General features: G+C 45.6%; 1 protein-coding gene across 1 annotated transcript in view; it reads right to left on the minus strand.

The window, feature by feature from the left end:
• PDLIM4 (PDZ and LIM domain 4) overlaps positions 1 to 19,432 on the minus strand; it is a 47,871-nt gene that overhangs the window by 26,989 nt on the left and 1,450 nt on the right. Inside the window, exon 2 of the mRNA XM_032750830.3 lies at positions 6,478 to 6,629. Within this exon, the coding sequence (XP_032606721.1) occupies positions 6,478 to 6,629 (152 nt within the window). The remainder of the gene's footprint in view (positions 1 to 6,477; positions 6,630 to 19,432) is intronic.

Here is a 19,432-nt window from a genome sequence, read left to right on the forward strand (position 1 = left end):
TTCAGTCACCAGTACTGCCAGCACTTCCCAGTTCTCCAAACCCCTGACACAGATCACACTGACCAGAAAGCAGATAATCCTGTGCTTTCTAATAGTCATCATGGGTATATTTACACTTCATGACAGACATGGACAGACTTCAGTTTACATGGAGAAGTCCATTCATGGTTAATGCTTTAATGATTAAACTCAAGGCTTCACCATCAGCTCTGCAGAGTGACAGAAAGTTCTTGGTATAACTGAGACCAACTTTGACAGCTTCCAGCAACAGTCTAAACAAAGCCAGGCTCACATCAGCCCAGCCTCCACCTGAACTACACTGCAACAAGCTGATACAGCACAATCTGGGCTCCACTTGGCACTTTGATAGGCAAAGCTAAGGTGAATGGGGGAACCACCAGCCTCACCAAAAAAGTCAAGATAGAAGTTTAATGAGCATTTATGCTTACACAGGGAGAACCCTTCTTTTCCCTGGGAACAGCAAAACACCATGTAATCCGAAATAATCCAAAATAATTAAGAGATTACTCTGCCTGAGAGAATAATGCTACAGACAGCTACTGTAGGAGAGGCTGATGCTTGGAGCTCATGCCCCAATTCTGGCTGCCAGGAACATCCCATGCCCAAAACACACCCCAACACCCACATCCCCAGCAGGACCAGCAGCACAGGGGTCCCTGTACCCCCAGAACAAGCCTCAGAGCAGTGGGGACTTGGGGGCCAGCAGAGTCACCCTAAGACACCCCCCAGCAGCAGGTTCACCCTACCAACAGTCAGAGCTTTGTGTTTAGGCAACAGCAAAAACCCAACACATTTCTCATACGTCACAGGCAACAGATCAGGCATCACTCAAATGTTCCGAGTTGTTTAATTTACAGCTCAAGGACAGGAAAAGTGTTCTCAGATGTGCTATAGGGGATTAAAGGCAGCTCTGTGGAAATCATTACCCTGCACTCACACCACTCTGCTCTCTTAATGGCATCTAGGACAATCCCAAGAAAAATAACTTGACCTAGGTTAGTGCAAGGCCTTCCACACAGGGCTTTGTAGGAAATGGACCCATAAACAGGACATCACAAAAATCTGAAGCTGCAGACACCCATTTATCCCACCATTTGCTTTTAAAAGTTTCAGTCATTCTCAAAGGATTACTTGCATACACTCACATATTTCACCAGAATGTTTTTTCACCTGGTAGTGATCTGCAAGTCTCACTCTCAGCATTTGTAGAGCTGCTTTTAAGTTGCAAGAATTCCTGTGTCTTACCAAATTTCTAATTTCTCCATCCCCTAAAAACTAACATTTATCACCTGGGGAAGTGCCAGCCTGGATCCAGGTCACTGCTGTTACCATGCAGCCACAAACCACCAGAATAATCATGTCGCTATATTTCACCTCCTTTCTCTGGGAGGTGACTCCAGGGTCCTGCCCATCTCCTGACTGCTCTTCACCTCCCACTGTGGCACATCATTGTGCTCACAGCTGATTGTTACCACTGATATGGCCATTAGCCTTCTAGAAGCTGAACTTGGTCCAAAAGCAGCTACAGCTGATGTTTCAAACTTCCCAGGCTTGTGAACCTCACCACAATAACTGTGAGGTGTTGGATCCATCCTCTGCAAGGCAGATGAGCAGCATGGGATCTGAGCTCTGCTCAGCACCCCAAAGGACACAGCTCATTCAGTCAATGTGAAGAAGCTGTAGGATTTCTCCTCCTTCATTCCTCTCAGCTGAAACCATTGTGTATTGCTCTGGAAAGCTGCCGTGTTTCCTCTCTATTAGTCTTCGAGGAGTCCAGAGGGGAAGCTGTGATTCACTTTTTCAGTTGTACATTTACTGGAAACTTGAGAACATACATTGTCATCCTTCCCATCTTCCAGCAGCTTGCCTGTGCTGCTTACAGCTAACAGACCCCAATAAAATCCCTAGGAACTGGGGAAGATGGAAGGAACATCAACTGTGTGAGGTTCCAGGTACTTTTGGGGCTACATGTCCAGCAGATTCATTACTGGGCTTTCTTACAAAGAAACTTTCAGAGAAACTACATCTCTTTACACAGAGCAGGAATAGACAGAGAATCTTCACAGTCAATTCTCCAATCAGACTCAGCAGTGACATACACACCAAACCAAGGGGGGAGAAACTGCTTCCAGGATTTAGTTTAGACAGAAGGAATCAAAGCTGAACCTTTGAGGATTTATTCTCTGACACCACAGTCAGGAAATAAATTCAACTCAACCACCCTGGGGTTCTTGGCCGCACCTGGGGCCAGGCAGATGTTCCCAGTTGTCCAGCGCCCTCCTGGCCCTGTGCACAATAGCCCCAGGGCTGTCGCCAAAAGAAAGGGCTGGAAGCAGATTGGACTGGAAATCATAAAGTGTGAAAGTTGAAAAAGCCCTCTTAGACCATCAAGCCCCCCTGCTACCCCAGCATTGCCAATCCCACCACTAAACCATGTCCCCAAGTGCCACATCCACATGCCTTTTAAATCCCTCCAGGGATATGAGGTCCCTGGGCTTGAAAACCCTTTCAGCAAAGAAATTTTCTCTAACAGCCAATTGAAACCTCCCCTGGCACAGCACACTAACACACTTCTTGCCTCTTAAGGAATTTGTTGTGTAACTTGGAAGCAACTTCACAGTGAGTAAAAAGAACAAGTTTTACCAGGTGTTTGTGAGTAATAGTTCATGGGGCTGCTCAACACCCCGGATCTTTCTCCAACCAGCTGCCACATAACTGGCCTGACCCTGCACTAAGGCAGGCAAAGTACATCTCATGCTACTTTGGCTTGAGATTCAACAGCTGGGAAGATGATGATGGAACAGCTGCCTAATTTATCAGCAGCACAGCCTGAACCATCTCACTAAATCTTAATCAGCACCATCATTGCCTTCCCCACAGCCTCACTAAGCCCATGGGAACTCCTGGCCTCCCATTTTGGAGCCATTAACCACAGCCTGAACATCCAGCCTTTGTTTGAAGAGTGCCCAAGTAATTCCTCACATCTTACATCAGTGCCCACATAGGCATCAGTTACATAAATCAACTCCTTTCGTAAACCAACGAGGATTGTTTCGGAACAGTGAGGCCACTGTGCCGCTTCGCCTTTCGCTGCCCAAAGACAGACTTGCATATGCTGGGGAAGAGCAGGATCCGGAAAATCCAGGGACAAAACACCCACTAACTTCAGGGAGGTCAGGGGTGTGGGCAAGAAAGGAGGTAGAAAATGGAGGGTGTGAAGAAGGAGATTTATCCTTGATAAAGGACAGAGATTTGAAGGAAAGGAAATATCTGCTAGTCCAGCTGAGAGCAGGGGCAGCTTCACAGGTACCAACACTGACTGTGGGCTCCAGGGGCACAGGAGAGCCATGGAGCCCAACATGCTTATAAACCTGTGACATCCCCTCACCAGCAGTTTTCCCAGTGAGGGCACAGGGCCAGTTTGTTCAGGAAAGCTGCAGCACAAGCCTTCATCCTTCCTGGCAGATGACAAAAGGTTCAGAAAAAGCTGTGGGGCTCGCCCTGGCCCTCTGGCACAGATGGGCAGGTCTGGACAGTGCTGCCAAGGGTTTCCTGGCAGTCTGTGTCAGCAGGAACAGCAATGCCATGAGGGCTGCCATCCCGTACCCAAGGTCCTTTCAAGCAGTGATTTCAGCAAAACACAGCTCCAACCCAATTTATGGCTGCCTCTATCTGATGCATGATACTTGGTCTTGGTCAGGCCACTCAGTAACTCCCCTTTCTTGTTTTCCCCACATTCTGACTTTCCTACTGAACTTCCTAGTCTAAGGGCATTTACTGACCAGAAACAAAACCCATCTTGTTCTCAATCTCAGTAGCACATAATGTCAAGGGTTGATGGAGAAAGGGCACAGAATGAATCAGTCCAGAGGGCACCAGGGGGATGGAAACACTGCACAGCTCCCAGCCCTCCCAGTTCTTCACTAAAGACATGTAACAAACAGACTTCTTATTTCAAATGTATTTCAGGCAAATCTTGTGTTGGCTTGCAAACTGTATTTTGTTGAAGGCAAGTGTACAGAAAAGACGTTGCTTGAAGACCAACTTCTGTCCAAAGGAAAAGATACTAATCCACACCACCACAGGTAGAGCTTTCTTGAAGCTCAGCCTCAGAGCAGGGTCCAGGGTGTTGATCCAAAGCTGAGACAAACAGCAGTGGCTGGACATGCACACAAACCAACAAAACCCCTCATGATTGCCCCAGGACATGGCTCCCTGAGCAGGACCAGGTCACCCCACGTTCTAGGAGGCAGATCCTGGGGCAGGGATCCACTCTCACCTAGAGGGAATGCCAGATGTGTTTCCAGCAATGACTAACAGCTGGGCAACAGGATCCAACAGGCCACTTGGGAGACAGGAGAAAAATCCAAGTACCAAGTCATTGTGCACCCACTTTGGGCCAAACTAAAAATAGACCTAATAGCTCATCACTGGAGCTGCTGTCCCTACTGCAGAAAAAAACAAATTACTCAGTTTTTTCTGCCAAGAGAAATGACACTCTCATGGACATCTCTGGGCACAGCCAAGGTGAGTTCTGTCCTTGGAGAAGCCACCAAACTGATCCAAGAGTGTGATCTCCAAGAGGAGCCACCCCAAACTGAACAGCTCCTCAGCTCACCATCTGTTCCTGCCTTGCAGAGCCCTGAGCATTTATTTTTGCCTATGAGATACAGAAGTCTTTAAAAATCTGTGTTTATGAAGAGTTTAAGGCCTGACAAAACCATTGCAATCCTACTGCTTAGCAAAGACCAGCCACATCACCCACAAACCCTGCACCACTGAAAGGCTGTGGGCCACCACCAGCAACATCTCTGTAAGAAAATCCACCTCCTCTGGACACACCACAAGGTCTCACTGTTAAAAATATCCACACCTTGCTAGCTATAGTTGGGAAAAAACAACTTGAAGCCACAGACCCTCCACACAACATCTTCCAGATCACCCTGAGGTCATGAATGACCATGGAAAGGGAAACCAAGGAGCCAGAGCATCCCTAACCCCAGCAAGGCACATACCAACACTGCTGTGAGACCACTGTGACCACAACCTCTGCCCTATGCAGGAGTCACCACTGAGGAGAGGAGATGCACCTGCACAGATATTCAAGGGTCCATTTTGATCCAAAAAACGAACACCAGTTGATATCAGTGGCTAAAATGAAGTGTAAAGGCAGGAATTCAGTCCATCAATTCACACAGGAGAAACCCTCACCCATGAGAGTAAACACTGCCATGCTGCAGGTGAAAGCTGCTTTCAGCAAAACATGGTTCTAACTCCCAATGAAGCTGCTCTGCTGCCACACCACCCAGCAGCTGGTGGCTCACCAAAACCTCCTGTCACTATGTGAGGATTTTCACCTCTTCCAAGGACAGCTCCAGTAGCCTACAGACAGGAAGGGAACCCTGGTCCTGCCCTGGCCACAGGTGCTCTTGGCGGTAGAAAATCACCTGGTCTCCCTAAAACTGCTCCAGATGGAAGGCAAGACAACTGCCCTCCTTGGCTCTGGCAAATTCCACCAGTGTGGTTTTGCCTGCTTTCCTTATTTTCTTTCTTTTGTAATACTGAAGCCACATCATCTGTACACCATGGGCTGGGCTCAGAGGACTTTGCTTTAGCCAGGCAGCTCAGAGATGCCTGTCTGAGGAACCACGAGGAATCACTGAGGGTTTGCTCCATTTATGGCAGTGCTCCTTCCCCACTGCCCAGGCATCCAGTCAGAACTACATGGTTTTCCAAGAAAAGTATAAACAGTAAATGATAGCTCTTTATATCAGGAAATGCCTCTTTAATCTGAAGTGGGAAACTATATACTCTTATTTAAACTTATGCCAGAGAGTATTAGCCATTTGTGAACCTTATAAGGAGTGTTCATTTTGCTTAATTTGTGGTTTTGCTATAAAATTAATTCCAATAGAAATAAAAAAATGAAGACCAAGAAAACTAAACCAACCAAACCAAAAACCCACAACACACACACACACCACCCCAATTAAAACAAACAAACAAACAACAAAAACCACCAATACCAAACTCATATCTTCATTTTGCTTTGAAATACTGTAAAAAGAGAATTTGGCAGGACCTTTAAATGTTTTTTTATTGAAGAGATGCTTAAAATGATGAGTGGATGTTAATGAAGTGGAAGGATTTGTCCAAAGGACATTTCAGTTCCCATGCTACTCTTGTTTGAGTTGACACAACCACAAAGACTCACCTCAGGCCACAGCCTGGACAAGCCTTACAAGGTACAAATCTACATGTAAAAATGAACTGAACCCACTTTTTCTACCAGTGAACCGTTAAAAATCATTTTGTTTTACTGTTTTTGAAAACACAGGATAATTACCCAGACCATGGGGATCCTCCAAGAACCCAGCCTGAGAGCACATCTGCTCCAGGGCCAGCCAAAAGCCCTCTGAGCAAAACTGAGACAAGAGCACAACAGAGAGAACCAACCTGTTCACAGAGAGCAGCAGCTGGTCCACACATGCTTTGATCTTGTTTTGAGCTTCTAGATGTGTCATGTTGTCTGTGTTCTCTCCATTAATTGCCAGAATAATGTCTCCTGGGCACAAGTCTGCCATGGCTGCTTTACTGCCAGGGTTAATCTGGGAAAAAAAAGAAAAAGGTTACTTAAAAGAATGCTGGGTTTCTTTAAAAAGAACTCAGTTTCTTGGAATAAGATGCAGGTAAAGGGAACAGTTATTTCTGGAGAATATGTGTTTTCTCTTCACCAACATAACCCACCTGAGCTTGGATGTCAGAGCTCTCAGGTAAGCCCCAGGTCTCCAAGGGCCATCCCCTACAACAACATCCTTTGAAATAAGAAATTTCAGTCAACTCCAGCCACTGTGTGACCAGGTCCCCTCTTCACATTTGTCTCTTGTTTGAAATAAATGTAATGCACTCTTTCCAGATGCTTCACACACCTCTGGCTTGCAGACCTTTCATGATGCTGCGAGAGTCAGTCCCTAAGCAGCACATGAAACCCTCCTCTCTGGTTAGCCACATCCCCATGACTGCTGCCTGGGGAGAGGTCACGTTTGACATCACTCTTTCTGGACTGACATCCAAATGACTGGTCTTTTTCTAGCCCTGCGTGGTCACCAACTCCAGAGGGATTTAGCAGCTATGGCACTTGGGAACATGGTTTAGTGGGAACCTTGGCAGTGGTGAGGTAACAGCTGGAATCGAGGAGCTTTAAGATCATTTCCATCCTAAACGATTCCATGATTTTATTCTATAAATATCACACAGCTCTTTAAGCCTCCACAATTCTTTCCTGCTGGTTTTGTCAGAGTGCCAGAACCTTATAAAACTTCTAATTTCTTTCCTGAGGAACTAATGACAGGTCCAGGTACAGTTTGTGGTCAGCAACAAGACCAATCCTTTAGCCCATAAAAGAGGTTTTTCAGAAATTACCATTTCATTTACATCATCCTAAATGTGGTTTTAATTTTTACAGTAATATAGAATGATGCAAGGCATATTCAGAACAGGTAAACACGTCTGGTTAAACTCTATGCTATGTGTTTTCCCTCTAATTTCCTCTTCAGTTTATTCACAGCATGCGCTAACCAAACATATTTTATCAACTGAGACGTTACAACAAGCCTGACTTTTGATTATTCATGTGTCCCTGCATTAAAGCAAGCTGGTGCTTTCATTCTGTTTACTCTTGATTTACACAGATGTAATTCCCTGCCTTAGGTGGTGGGTCTCTGCCCCACCCTCCTTGAGAAACCCAGACAAGAGGAGCAGTGCTCTACCCAGCACGTCCCCTTGGCTCACAGCGGTGCAGGACAGCAGCCAGGCACACCAGGCTTAGTTTTTCAGACAGTAAGACCAAGTGGGGCAGTTCCCCAGGGCCCAGAAGCCCCCCAACCACAGGTCATCATTAAACAGGTGTTCTTTTTAGAAAGGGGGCATGCACATGCACATCCCAGCTTTCATCTTGATTTCATATAATCCTACAATTTCTTGTAGGATTAAAGATCACCCTAAAGATCATCTTGTTCCAAGACAGAAGCACCTTCCACCCAGGTTGCTCCAAGCCCCATCCAACCTGGCCATCAACACTTCCAGGGACAATTTGTTCCATTTTTGGAGGGAATTTGAAGAGGATTTAGTCTTACCATAGCAGCCCCTGGGGACTGCTCTAGAGCTATCCCTGGTGGGGAGCAGCCAGCCCCAGTGTAGCACTGCTCCCTGCAGGACCACAGCCACTGGCACCGCTGAAACGCCAACCTCAAGGTGTTTGAGAAGCTCCAAACCATTCTGACAGTTAAGTAGAACTGGCAGGCCAAGTTACAGCTTTTGTTGCATTGTCAGAGTAAATCAGTACTTGCCATTTGCCCTTCAATAGTTTCTAACAAACCCACCCAGACCAACTGCTCAGGGCTGCCCTGTGACTCAGCTGAGAGCAAACAACAGGAGATGTCTTTCAGTTCCACACACATGGGCTCCGACACAAGACATTTCAAGCCAGAACAGGATTATTTTCCCCTGGCATTGCTAGGGGTTTTTTGACCCTTGTATCCATTCACAGGGCATTAGGGTCCTTTTACAGCCATAGAAGCTGCCAGACTCATCAGAAAGTCAACCTAAAGCTCAACCAGCAACTCCAAGGAAGCACCTCCATGCTCTTGACTGCCTTTATCTGCTTCCCTTAGTGTTCATCCCCCAGCTCTGGCTGCCAGCAGGCTTTTAGACTAACAGACCTTCAGCTTGACCCAGGACAGCTGCATTTTTTTCTTGTCTATTCAGTGCTGTCTAGATGTCTGATGGATTTTTTCCACCTGCACTGATCTTAACCATGTTGTAGCTTCCTTGAAGAATAAGCTGTTCACAAATGGGACTCTTAGCTGTTTCCTATTTTAAGCTTCTGCTTTATTTCAAATTATTTTGGCAGTATTGTCATATTAGCATTTTATGCTAGCTGCGGAGATGACCACGGGCTTGAAATGGAGCTGTACTCCAAGAATTCATTTGAGATACAGCAGTGTCTCAACAGCTTGGGAATCATTACTGTAATGTCTGTCAGGCCCAAAGTTTGTATTTTAGTGAATAATATTTAAAATACTGTAGACTAAGTTCTCCTAACCCACAGCTGTGCAAAGCCATTAACACCAAACACTCCACAGAAAGCCTGACAAGTCTGGTTATGGGTCAGTGCTGTGCCTGAACCCTAGTGCAGGGGTTCTACCTGCTTTGGACATGGCTTAGTGGTGACCTCAGCAGTGCTGGGTTAACAGCTGGACTCAATGATCTGAAAAATCCTTCCCCATGAAGCATTCTGTGGCTGTATGACATAGGAGGCTGGCAGTGCCCAGAGGTGCTGGGATGGGGCTTGTATCCAAGGCACTCACTTGTGCCTCTGTCCTCAGGTCTGCCCTGAGCCAGAACCACAGTGTGTGTGATGTCAAGGAAGCACTCACGAATCTGAGAGTAATCAGATACATTATAAAGTTGACAACACTCAAAGAAAAACGGCATCGAGTCACTGCAACCCTGTGTTCTTGTAAGGGGCCTCCAAAGGAGTTGATGCTTGAAAACAGGAGAGAATTAAGAAAAAGGTAAGGTTTTATTTGGTTTTGAGGTTTTCCATCTGTGCCAAGAACAAACCATTTCAAAAATCAATGCTGAATGAGCACAGACCCATCTGAGACAAACAGGTAAGTAACTGAGGGTGCTGTGAGCCACCTACCCACCACAGGCAGCAGAGAGTACCCTAAAGCCAAGTCCCAGCTCATGCACCAGGGCCTAATGTGGGTTATGTGCCATGGCACCTGCTGCACCCTGCATGTGCCACACCTCACCTTGCCCGGCCTAGGGCTGCTTGTGTCCTTTTCTCCAGGGAAGAGCTTGGGCAGGGCAGTGACACACCAGCAGGGAGCCAGACCAGTCCCTCACACCCTGCTACTGCCAGGGCAGCAGACCCCACTTGTGTGTCTGCACAGACAAGCGCTGGTGTTTCAGGTGGGGAGTTTTGTGGGTGGATGGGGTGGTCTAAGCCCTCATGCCACCAGCAGCTCAGTGGGGTCTTGCTCCTTGTGAGGTCATGTAGCTCCCAAAGACCCCTGGATGTGCCATGGGATGACAGCAACCTCAATTATACCTTCAGAGCAGTCAAGTGTACAGCACCAAGAGTCAACACCACAGGCTTAAAGAAACATAAGTATTTGTATTACAATTCCCCTAAAGGTTTTGATTTTTCAATTAGACAAAAATCGTGCGTAAGCTCTGAGCTCCCAAAGACATAACTTCATGAAGCACTGAAGCAGCACTGAGGTGAACCCCCAGCCATCAGCTAACTCACACTCCTAGTTACTGCTGTCCTGAATGCAAAAGTATTTTCCCAACAACATAAACACAAAGCCAACTAATAGAGACTTGGTGTGAAGTTGCCCAACACAGACAAGGCCGTCCTGCAGAAAGGGGAGAGGACCATCTCTCCACCCCTTCCTGCTCCAGGAGTACCATGCAGCCTCTTCCTTTGTGCCATCCCTGGTGCTCAGGCACAGCCTGGGATGCAATCCAGAAGAGCTGAATGTTTTATTGAATCACAGAATAGTTTGGGTTGGAAGGGACCCTAAAGATCATCTTGCTCCAACACCCTGCCATGGGCAAAGACACCTTCCACTAGACCAGGTTGCTCCAAGCCCCATCCCACCTGGTCTTGAACAGTTCCAGGGAGGGAGCAGCTACAGCTCCTCTGGGCAACCTATGCCAATGCCTCACCACCCTCATAGAAATAATTTCTTCCTCCTATCTAATCTAAATCTTTCTTACTTCAGCTTAAGGCCATTCCCTCAAGTTTTCTGTAAGTGAATCATAGCAACTCAGAGGAATGGGTCCAGTGCAGTGGACCTGTCACTGGGGACCATGGCAGGGCTGGAGCAAGCTGTGACAAGCTCTTCATGAGATGTCTGGGCAGATCCCAGTGCTACCCACCACCTAAGCACTGCTACATTTTCAGCAGGAAGGAACCAAGCATGAAATATGTGCAGAACCAGTCCATGTGCTGGGGAGGTCACTGGCACTTGTGTTTTCACAGCTCCTTTTATGCCCATAGAAGCTCTGGTGTGCTCTCTGCCCAAGGCAGCCGTGCACGCACAGCACGGCCGCCGCTCTGAGAATGTGGTGTGCACTCCTGCCAGCTTTACTGCTCTCCCAAAATTAAATAAAGAACAACCCTCCGAGTTTAACCCCTCCACATAAATAAGCAACTGCTTCCTCGCTTCTCTCTCTCAAAAAATGAAGATGCTTCAAAATGCTTATAAACAGAAAGGACTAAAAGAAACAAAGCACTTGCCCAGCAATGATATTGTAGAGCAGAGCACAAGGAGGTATTTGCAGTGCCCCAGGTAAACAGCTCCAGGCTCTTGAGATCCCAGAGCAGCCCCATCCCACACAGAATGCCTGTGGAGGGTGCATCCTGCAGGGATTTATTCCTCTAGGGAGCCAGAATGTACGTTCCCCCCCTTTTCTAATAAGAATATTATTTTTCCTAATCCCCTCAGGATATGTCTCATTTGTGACATCTTTCCATGTCCTCCATATAGCCATGTGCTTCAAAAAAGACCAGAGGTCCAATATTGGTGTCTGTCTCAACCCCCTCTATTGTTCCAGTAAGAAAAAGACAAATTTAAAGAAAGAACTCCCAGTGGACAGCCCTTCTTTCACTGTCCTCTGCCTCTTCAGTCACCACAGAAGGTTCAGTGACAGCACTGCAAGCATCACCTCCACACTATGCCTTTTGCCAAATCATCCACCAGGGAACTCTATTTCAATAAATACAACCAACTTTTAAAAGGAAAATTTTCCAATCATATTCCCCGCTGCTTTTTCCATGATTATCATCCATCTCTCCACTCTCCTCTAAGGCAATTACCCTCCAGCAGCCCCCTTCCCCAGCCAAGCAGACACTCTGAATGCTATGAAACAGATTGGGATAATGCCAAAGCCAGCAGCTCTCTTATCTGGCCACTGGAGCATCACTATCATTTACTGAGTGCTGGCATCTGACAATGACAGGCCATTAAAATGAAGTATATTGGGGCAACTGCCTCGTGCTTAACCTAAATTGGTCGGTGTTGGAGCCGTGCAGTCTAATTTAGTAAGATTATTTGCACTAAGAGAAGTTTGCTCTTGAAACACAGTGTTCTGCTGTCTGCCCTGGAGCTTGGCCACAGAAGGAAGCCAGGACTGCATTCAAAGCAGGGTGAAATCCCCATTCCTGCACCCCCTGCCATCACAGGGATGGGAGCCCTGCCCACTGCAAGGATGGCTCTACTCAGAAACAGCTTTGCTCAAGCCAGCTTTAGAATTGGGCAAACACCACAAGCTGACACAATCAACAGTTTAGTGAAAGGTTAATCTGTAACATTAACTTAATCCCTTTTTATTTCTACTCTTTTCCCCAGAAACCTGCATCTAAGGTCACCTGTGTCAGGACTGAAAGATGAGGGATGCAGCTCCTCACTGCCTGCAAGGCCTCAGCACAGCCATGGGAAAGATCAAGTTAGTCTTTATTCTCACAGAATTTTTTATCCAAATCAACACAAGGTGCCTATTCAGGCCATTTCCATCTACATAAGGAAGGCAGCTTTATCTCTGCCACATCTTCGTTTTTTATTGAAAGTGCTACTCTAATGCATACCATCAGTGAGCAAAGCCAGGATTTAATGGGTTAAAAGGTGCAATCCCAAACAAGCCTACACAGACCACACCACTCTTCTCTTAAATCAGTGGTAGTTTGTTGTAGGCAAGGCTGGGGGAATTTTCTGTTCTGCAACTGTGATCAAAAGGACTCAAAGTCTTTGACACACTTTCAAGATAGTGCGACAAAATTCTCAGCTTTTAAACAAAGCCTGTCTGTTCCATGCTATGGGGTAGGGAATGATCTTACATAGCTACATCTTTTAAAACAAGAAGAACCAAGAGTCAAATAATTAACTAATTAAAATAAATTCCCTAAACCCTTTAAACATTCTTGCCCAGGATTCTCTTCAGCTTTTCAAAGCATCCTGCCTTGAATTCCTTGCCAATCCGTTTGCATTTTTCTAGTTATATAAAGTCTGATGTATCAAGACATTATTTAGATAAGCTCACAGCCCAGTACATGAAGAACACTGTTCATGCAATCTGAATTCATTTAACTACTGAAGGAAACAAGCTGAGAACAATAGAAGGGAAAGAATCAGAGTACAAGTATTATAAAAGGCAAGACAGTCAAAAATCCTTTTGAATCCAAGTACTAATGGATCCAAATCCAAATTTAGAAAGAGTTTCATAGAGTAGATCCTAACCTAGCCCAAAATGAGGTCTCTGTAAAAGAAGAAGAGGCCGAGAATCGATGAAATTGGACAAGTGTTTTAGAGCAACCAGCCACTAACCCATGTGCAGACCTCAGAATGTGTACTGAGAAAAACAAGCAAGGGATCCACAAGGATCATCTGGTGTATCTTGTCAACAGCTCTCCTGCTCAGCCCACGGGCAGACAGCTCTGGCAGCCTCTCCACAGTCACAGCCACCAGGAGCCCCTTACCCCCTCCTCCAAAGACAAGTTAAAGGTTCTGCACAGAACAGCCCAATTCAGGAATATGGCTGCTACTACACTTCAATCTGCTCTATGATTACTTTGCCTTGTTTGGGAACAAGGCCAGGGAGGGACAGCTGCCCTGGGGACACCAGTGAGCCCCTGGTGTGCTGTGCTCAGAGCACCACTGCACAAACCAGACTGAGCACAACCACAGAAGTGTTTATGGCCAGAATTGCTTCATCTCCTTCAGGGGTTTAGGAGCCAGCTCCCCAGTGAACTCTTCCCCCTCAGACACCCCTCAACAAGCAGCAGGGCTTCTTGAGCCCTTCTCAGGAGTGAGCCTTTAGCACTGTGCAGAAGACATGGAGGAACTGCTTAGAATTTGCCTTCCAAAGCATCTGCCTCTTGGCCGCGAAAGCAGGCTGCCACTTTCCTTCCTATCAAAAGGAAAATGTACACAGAGTGATCTCCAAAGACGAAAAAATTCTTCAACATAAAAAGTTTAATCCAGTTGGTGAGCATACCTGAAGTTTCATTCTTGCAGCACACTCAGGTGTTAATCACAGGGTGCAGGGATCTGCACCTTTGCTACACAGCTGCTTTAATGGTGAATGTCAAGTATTTTGCAGGGTTTGGTCTTTTGGACCGGAATCTTTACACATATTAAAGGTTTCTGAAGTGTTTTGTTGCTTATGGTAAACAACAGCATTCAGAGAAGTGTCAGCTCCTGCAAACCTCCCCTCTGACAATCTCCTCTGTTTTTATTGACCAGTCCTGGAGTCAACTGCTCAAGACAGCTTCTTTTTTAGCTCTTTTAGCACTGCCCACATCTAATAATTAAAGAATAACTGCTTTAAATAATCTTCTTTATTCTGGTATATTTTGTTTTCTGAAGGTTGGGCTGTAAAATGTCATTGCCACATAATCTGCTATCAATCCACACAACATGTAAAACTACTTAAGGCTTAATGGGTGTGAATGCAAGTTTCTCTGGTTGTCAAGAAGGATTGAGTGTGGCTGTGAGGCATCTTTATGGTGTTTGGAAAACTCATTGGCTGAAATCCTCTTGAACACCACTTTTAATTTTTTTTAAAACTAGAGCTGTGTTCTCTGAGGGGAGAAAGCAGGGATTGTTTGGACTTCTCCTGGCTGTAAAAGTTCCTCAAAAGCCACACTGTGGCTTGACATCTTTGCTGTTGCTCAAGTAACATAGTGAAACCTGTGTTTGCTTGAAGTTTTTGTGTAAATTTTGAAGTAGAAACCAAACACAACCTTATCTACCAGGGCCTGGGGCAAGTGGGGTGTTAGGGGCTGTGTACAAATCCACTACACGAACAAGCTCAGTGAGATACGGGGTTTGCTCTGGCACACATCTGGCACTGATAACAAATCAAGCAGAGTATTTTTCTGTGAACTTGTTTGTTTTAAGCTTTTCTATCAACACTGCTAGATCTTGAGAGAGCTACTGTTTTCTTTCACACTTTAGAACCTGTGGTTACAGATGACTTAAAAAATAAAAATGTTTTTACTAAGTGTTTTGGTATCTGAGAACCACAACTCAAGGCATTTTGAGACCACAGAAACTGGAAAACAAATCCAGTTAGAAATACTATATTGTTCCTTCTAGGATTTCCTGTGACATGTATTTCATCCCCAAGCTATCAGAAATGAAATTTAATTATATTGTTCTGCATTAATTCTACACAATTCATAATGACATATTTGTATTAAAATTAAAAGATTATCAATTTCAGGAGGACCGGGATTATAACCATCTGTTGTGTTACACAGCAAAAAAAGTTTAGGGAAAAAAGAATAATTGCACATAATTCCCCCTGTATGCTTCTTACACCAACAGGGCTGCTCTAGTAAGCCTGTTATCTAACTATTCCCTTTAACTCACGCTATCAAGTGGATTTAAGTGCACACTTCTACAAAATAATTTTGAATACCTGTCCCAACAGGCAATCTTTCAATCTTCAAGGAAGACTGACATCACCACCATTTAAAACAAAAAGAAGGGGGAAGGAAGAAAAACCCCAAACCCAGAAATCCCTAATCCCAAATACCCAGGGACAATGAACCTATGCTGCTTTGTCCAGCCTGGCAGAAGCCTGGTGTGTTTTCACTGGGTTTATTTTGTTAACTTTCCCCAAGGTCAGACCTTGCCTAAATGATCTACATGAATCACTCTTTCCACCTGCTTTCCCACTCGGGATTATCAGTGTGCTTAATTCCGGTAATTAGAATTAGCTTTTCATTCCAGTATGTTCCACTATTACTGTCTCCTGACCAGCAGGAGCATTTATTCTTCTCTTTCAGTTATTAAACAAAGCCTCAGCAATAGAAACACTTCAGCAGCAAATATATTTGTGACATATTTCTGTTCTTATCTGTAGCTCAGATTAACTGCTCTGTGCCAGCACAGCTTCACACTTAAACACCCAGACCTCTCAGCCCTGAGTTTATAGGAATGATGAGAAAAACAAAAACTGACTAGCAAAAGTATTTCCTTCCACTTGAAATAATCATCCCACTTGAAATACTATAACAACTTTACTATGCAACCGAGGGACATCTTTCATCACTCAGCTCTACACAGGCAGCAAACCCACCAAAAGTCAGCAGAAATCAGGTGGGGCTGTAGTTTTGGGATTCAGCAACACAGAGCGGCTTCTCCAGTCTATCTGGGAGCTCTGAACAGAGAGTGCATCATTTCCATCTAATAAACCATCAAATACATAAGAATTATGTGAAACCAAAAAAAAACCAAAAAACAACCTTATGGAAATTGAAATTCTCCTCACTTGTCTCAGAGACAAAATTCCTGTTCCTTTTGCTGCTGCTGCCTCTGATCCTTGCCCTCTACACCAACACATGCGGAGTTCCTGGGGTAACCAAACCTGTTACTCCCAGCCCTCGCTCTGGGGAGCCCCTTCTGCTCAGCCATCCCCACCCACACAAGAACAAACCTCCCAGGCCTCCACAAATATTACACCACTGAGTGGGTTCTCTCTGCATTCACACAGGATCACAGCACAGACTTGGGCATTTGCTGGCTGCCCTGACAGAGTCAACAAAATCACTTTTACTGGAATTCCTTCCTCAGCAGAATTCTTTCTCGAGTATCCTAACCTTTAGCAGGACACGTCTCTGCTCAAATGTGAAAGCTGCTTAAGTTTAAAAGTCAACCTTAACTCAAACAATACCTGGATAATGGATTGCAGACCAATTATTTCTCATCCTTCTTGTGTTACAGTTTCAAGCCAATGCTGAAACTTGCATTTTTGCTGCTCCACTAGAGACCGGCGGGTAATGTTGAAACCAGCAGATAAAGGAAAAGTTGTATTAAAATCTCATTCAAAAAATACTGGAATTGGTCCATTTGTCAATAATCTGTTTAGCCAAGTAGTTTATCTATGATTTCAAAAACAGCAAGTGCATGGATTAACACTGGCAGAACTGGGCAGAGGATGACATCAGCTGCTCCAGGAGCAGGACAAGCAAGTTTAAGTGATTAAATGCATTCAGCTCCTCTAGTTACGCTAATGACTGATTATCTTTTAATCCCAGGCAAGGGGCAGATCAGCTGCGATCCCACACAGAACCACAGCACTCACTCATGTGGTTGCAAGCACAACACTGAGAACAGCCAAGTGAGTTATCCCATTCCTGTTCCTGAGCCATGGCTTCTGGTCAAAATGAATGTTTTCACTGGAGTAAGAGCCTCAGGGAACCCCTTTCCCACAAAGGGCAAACCTAGCACCCAGTATTAGCCTGCTCCACGATGCAAAAGCAGCTACCAGAAATTTTTTTTTTAAATCTTAAAACCACTTTCTGTCACGTCATTAAGGTCAAGTCGAAGCAGATCTTTTGGATCATTTCCTGCCCCTATTAATATCATTAGGAGGGGTAACCATTAATGATGTGATGTCCTACACCTAATGTTAGCTCACTGTAACACTGGGTATAAAACAAACTGTGTTTCCCCCCAAAAGCATAGCCTGGAGCTACAAATCCCCTCCAGCACTGTGCTGATAACAGACCCCAAACCTGCATGCCCCCCAGACCAGCCCAGCAAACTCCAGCCCTGCTCATATGGGTCCTCCTGAATATACAGGAAGAAACAGGAGATAAAAGGGTAGGTATAGCACACCTAACTTTTCATGTGACTGCATGAGAGAGATGCACTAAGCATGCCCTTCTGGATTTGCATTTAATACCAAGGAACTCAACACCTCACTTGGAGCCCTGGCCTCTCCAGGGCAGAGTTCAGCATCAGCTGCTCAGCAGAGCAATCAGATCCTTATACCCCTTGTCACTTAAGACTTACAAAATCACAGAGGGAAGTGACCTGTTTTCAAAAGAAAAAGACCATTGCTTAATGTCATGAGCCTATTTGAGACAGCTGCCAGGGATAGACTGAATACCACCAGCACCTGCACAGACAGCTACCTCACAGGGGCAAAAGGCCAAAGTAAATCCTTGTGAGCTAGCCAAGTTCCATCCCAAAGCAGGACAGGGTCACTGTCATGTTCCATGCTACCAAATCCATCTATTGTCATTTATCTCTTGATCCATATATTGTCACAAGACACTTTTGTGGACTGCCTTCAGCTTTGTCCCCTACCTGACACCTCTCTGCCCTGCACCACTGTGCCTCTTCCTCAGCTCAACCTGGCAGCTCCTTTCATTATTTCCAGCCTCCAGCACCCAGAGCTGCATGTGGGTGGCCTTGGAGTCCTCAAATCCCAAATTGCAACCTGATTTCTCAACATAACCAGTCCAGGTAGGATACTCACAGAGCTGTACAGCCCAAACACCTTGTGACACGTTGATCCTCAGCCCCCTTTGGGCCCAGCAGTGGGACACAACAATACCATATCCCTCAGGCAGCCCAGCACACCAGAACATGTTGGCATCTTGGGCCCACAGCTGGATGTGGGAATCAGAGTGTGGTCCTGCCTCCCGGCAGAATTTCTGCTTTTCCAAAGATGTTTGTAATTTAATGGCATTTTAGTATGAAACAAATAAAACTGAAATTAAAGAAGAAAGGCACTTTGAAGAGAAGCAGAAGTCAGCCAAAAGCCTCCACAATTAGCAAGAATAATCTCCTGCCATGAGTCAGGCTGGGCAAAGGGGATGGAGGCTTCTCATTCCTGGAGACGGGAAGCCCCCAGCCCCCTTGCCAAGATCTAAAGCCAGAAAGGACAGATTTCCCGGACAATTACAGAATAAAAGGGAATATGGCACCACAACAGCCATTATCAGTCCTCTGCACAGTAGCTGGGTTGCACAGACCCACCACCAAACAAAGCCCAGGCTCCCCAGGGAGCCCTCCAGCAGCTCCTTCCTGCATCCCCATGGCCAGGCGCTGTAGGAGAAGATAATTCTTCCCCAGCTTTAACATTTTCAGGCACTATTTGCAAAGCAAGGTCTTTTCTTGTGTCTAGAGACTAGAGGCCAAGCAGAGCACCCTACATCTCTATTTACATCTTAGTGATTTGTTTACCACACTCTGGGAGCAGGCGTTAAGAGTACAGCACATCAGAGCATCAGCCCACTCCTCAGTGGGAACAGAATTTAAAAAGGATCCAATTTAAAAGGCTGCCAAAAGGAGTAACACCCTACATCTGCTTCTTGCATTACAACTCCTGGTGATCCACAGCAAGACTGGCCTGAGGAGAATCATCCTCCTCACACCTCCCAGGTTTGCTGAATCAAACAAGAAATTTGGCAAGCCACCTATCTAGGCAGAAGCAGACTTAGGTTTTTCCTGTTTAATATTAAACCAGGTGGTTTTTTTTCCTAAGTAACAGGAAAACTGGCTCCCTCTACTAAGTTCAGATGTTCACTTCTACAACAAGA

Source organism: Taeniopygia guttata, chromosome 13 (genome assembly GCF_048771995.1).
Source record: "Taeniopygia guttata chromosome 13, bTaeGut7.mat, whole genome shotgun sequence".
In the NCBI taxonomy this organism is placed as follows: domain Eukaryota; kingdom Metazoa; phylum Chordata; class Aves; order Passeriformes; family Estrildidae; genus Taeniopygia; species Taeniopygia guttata.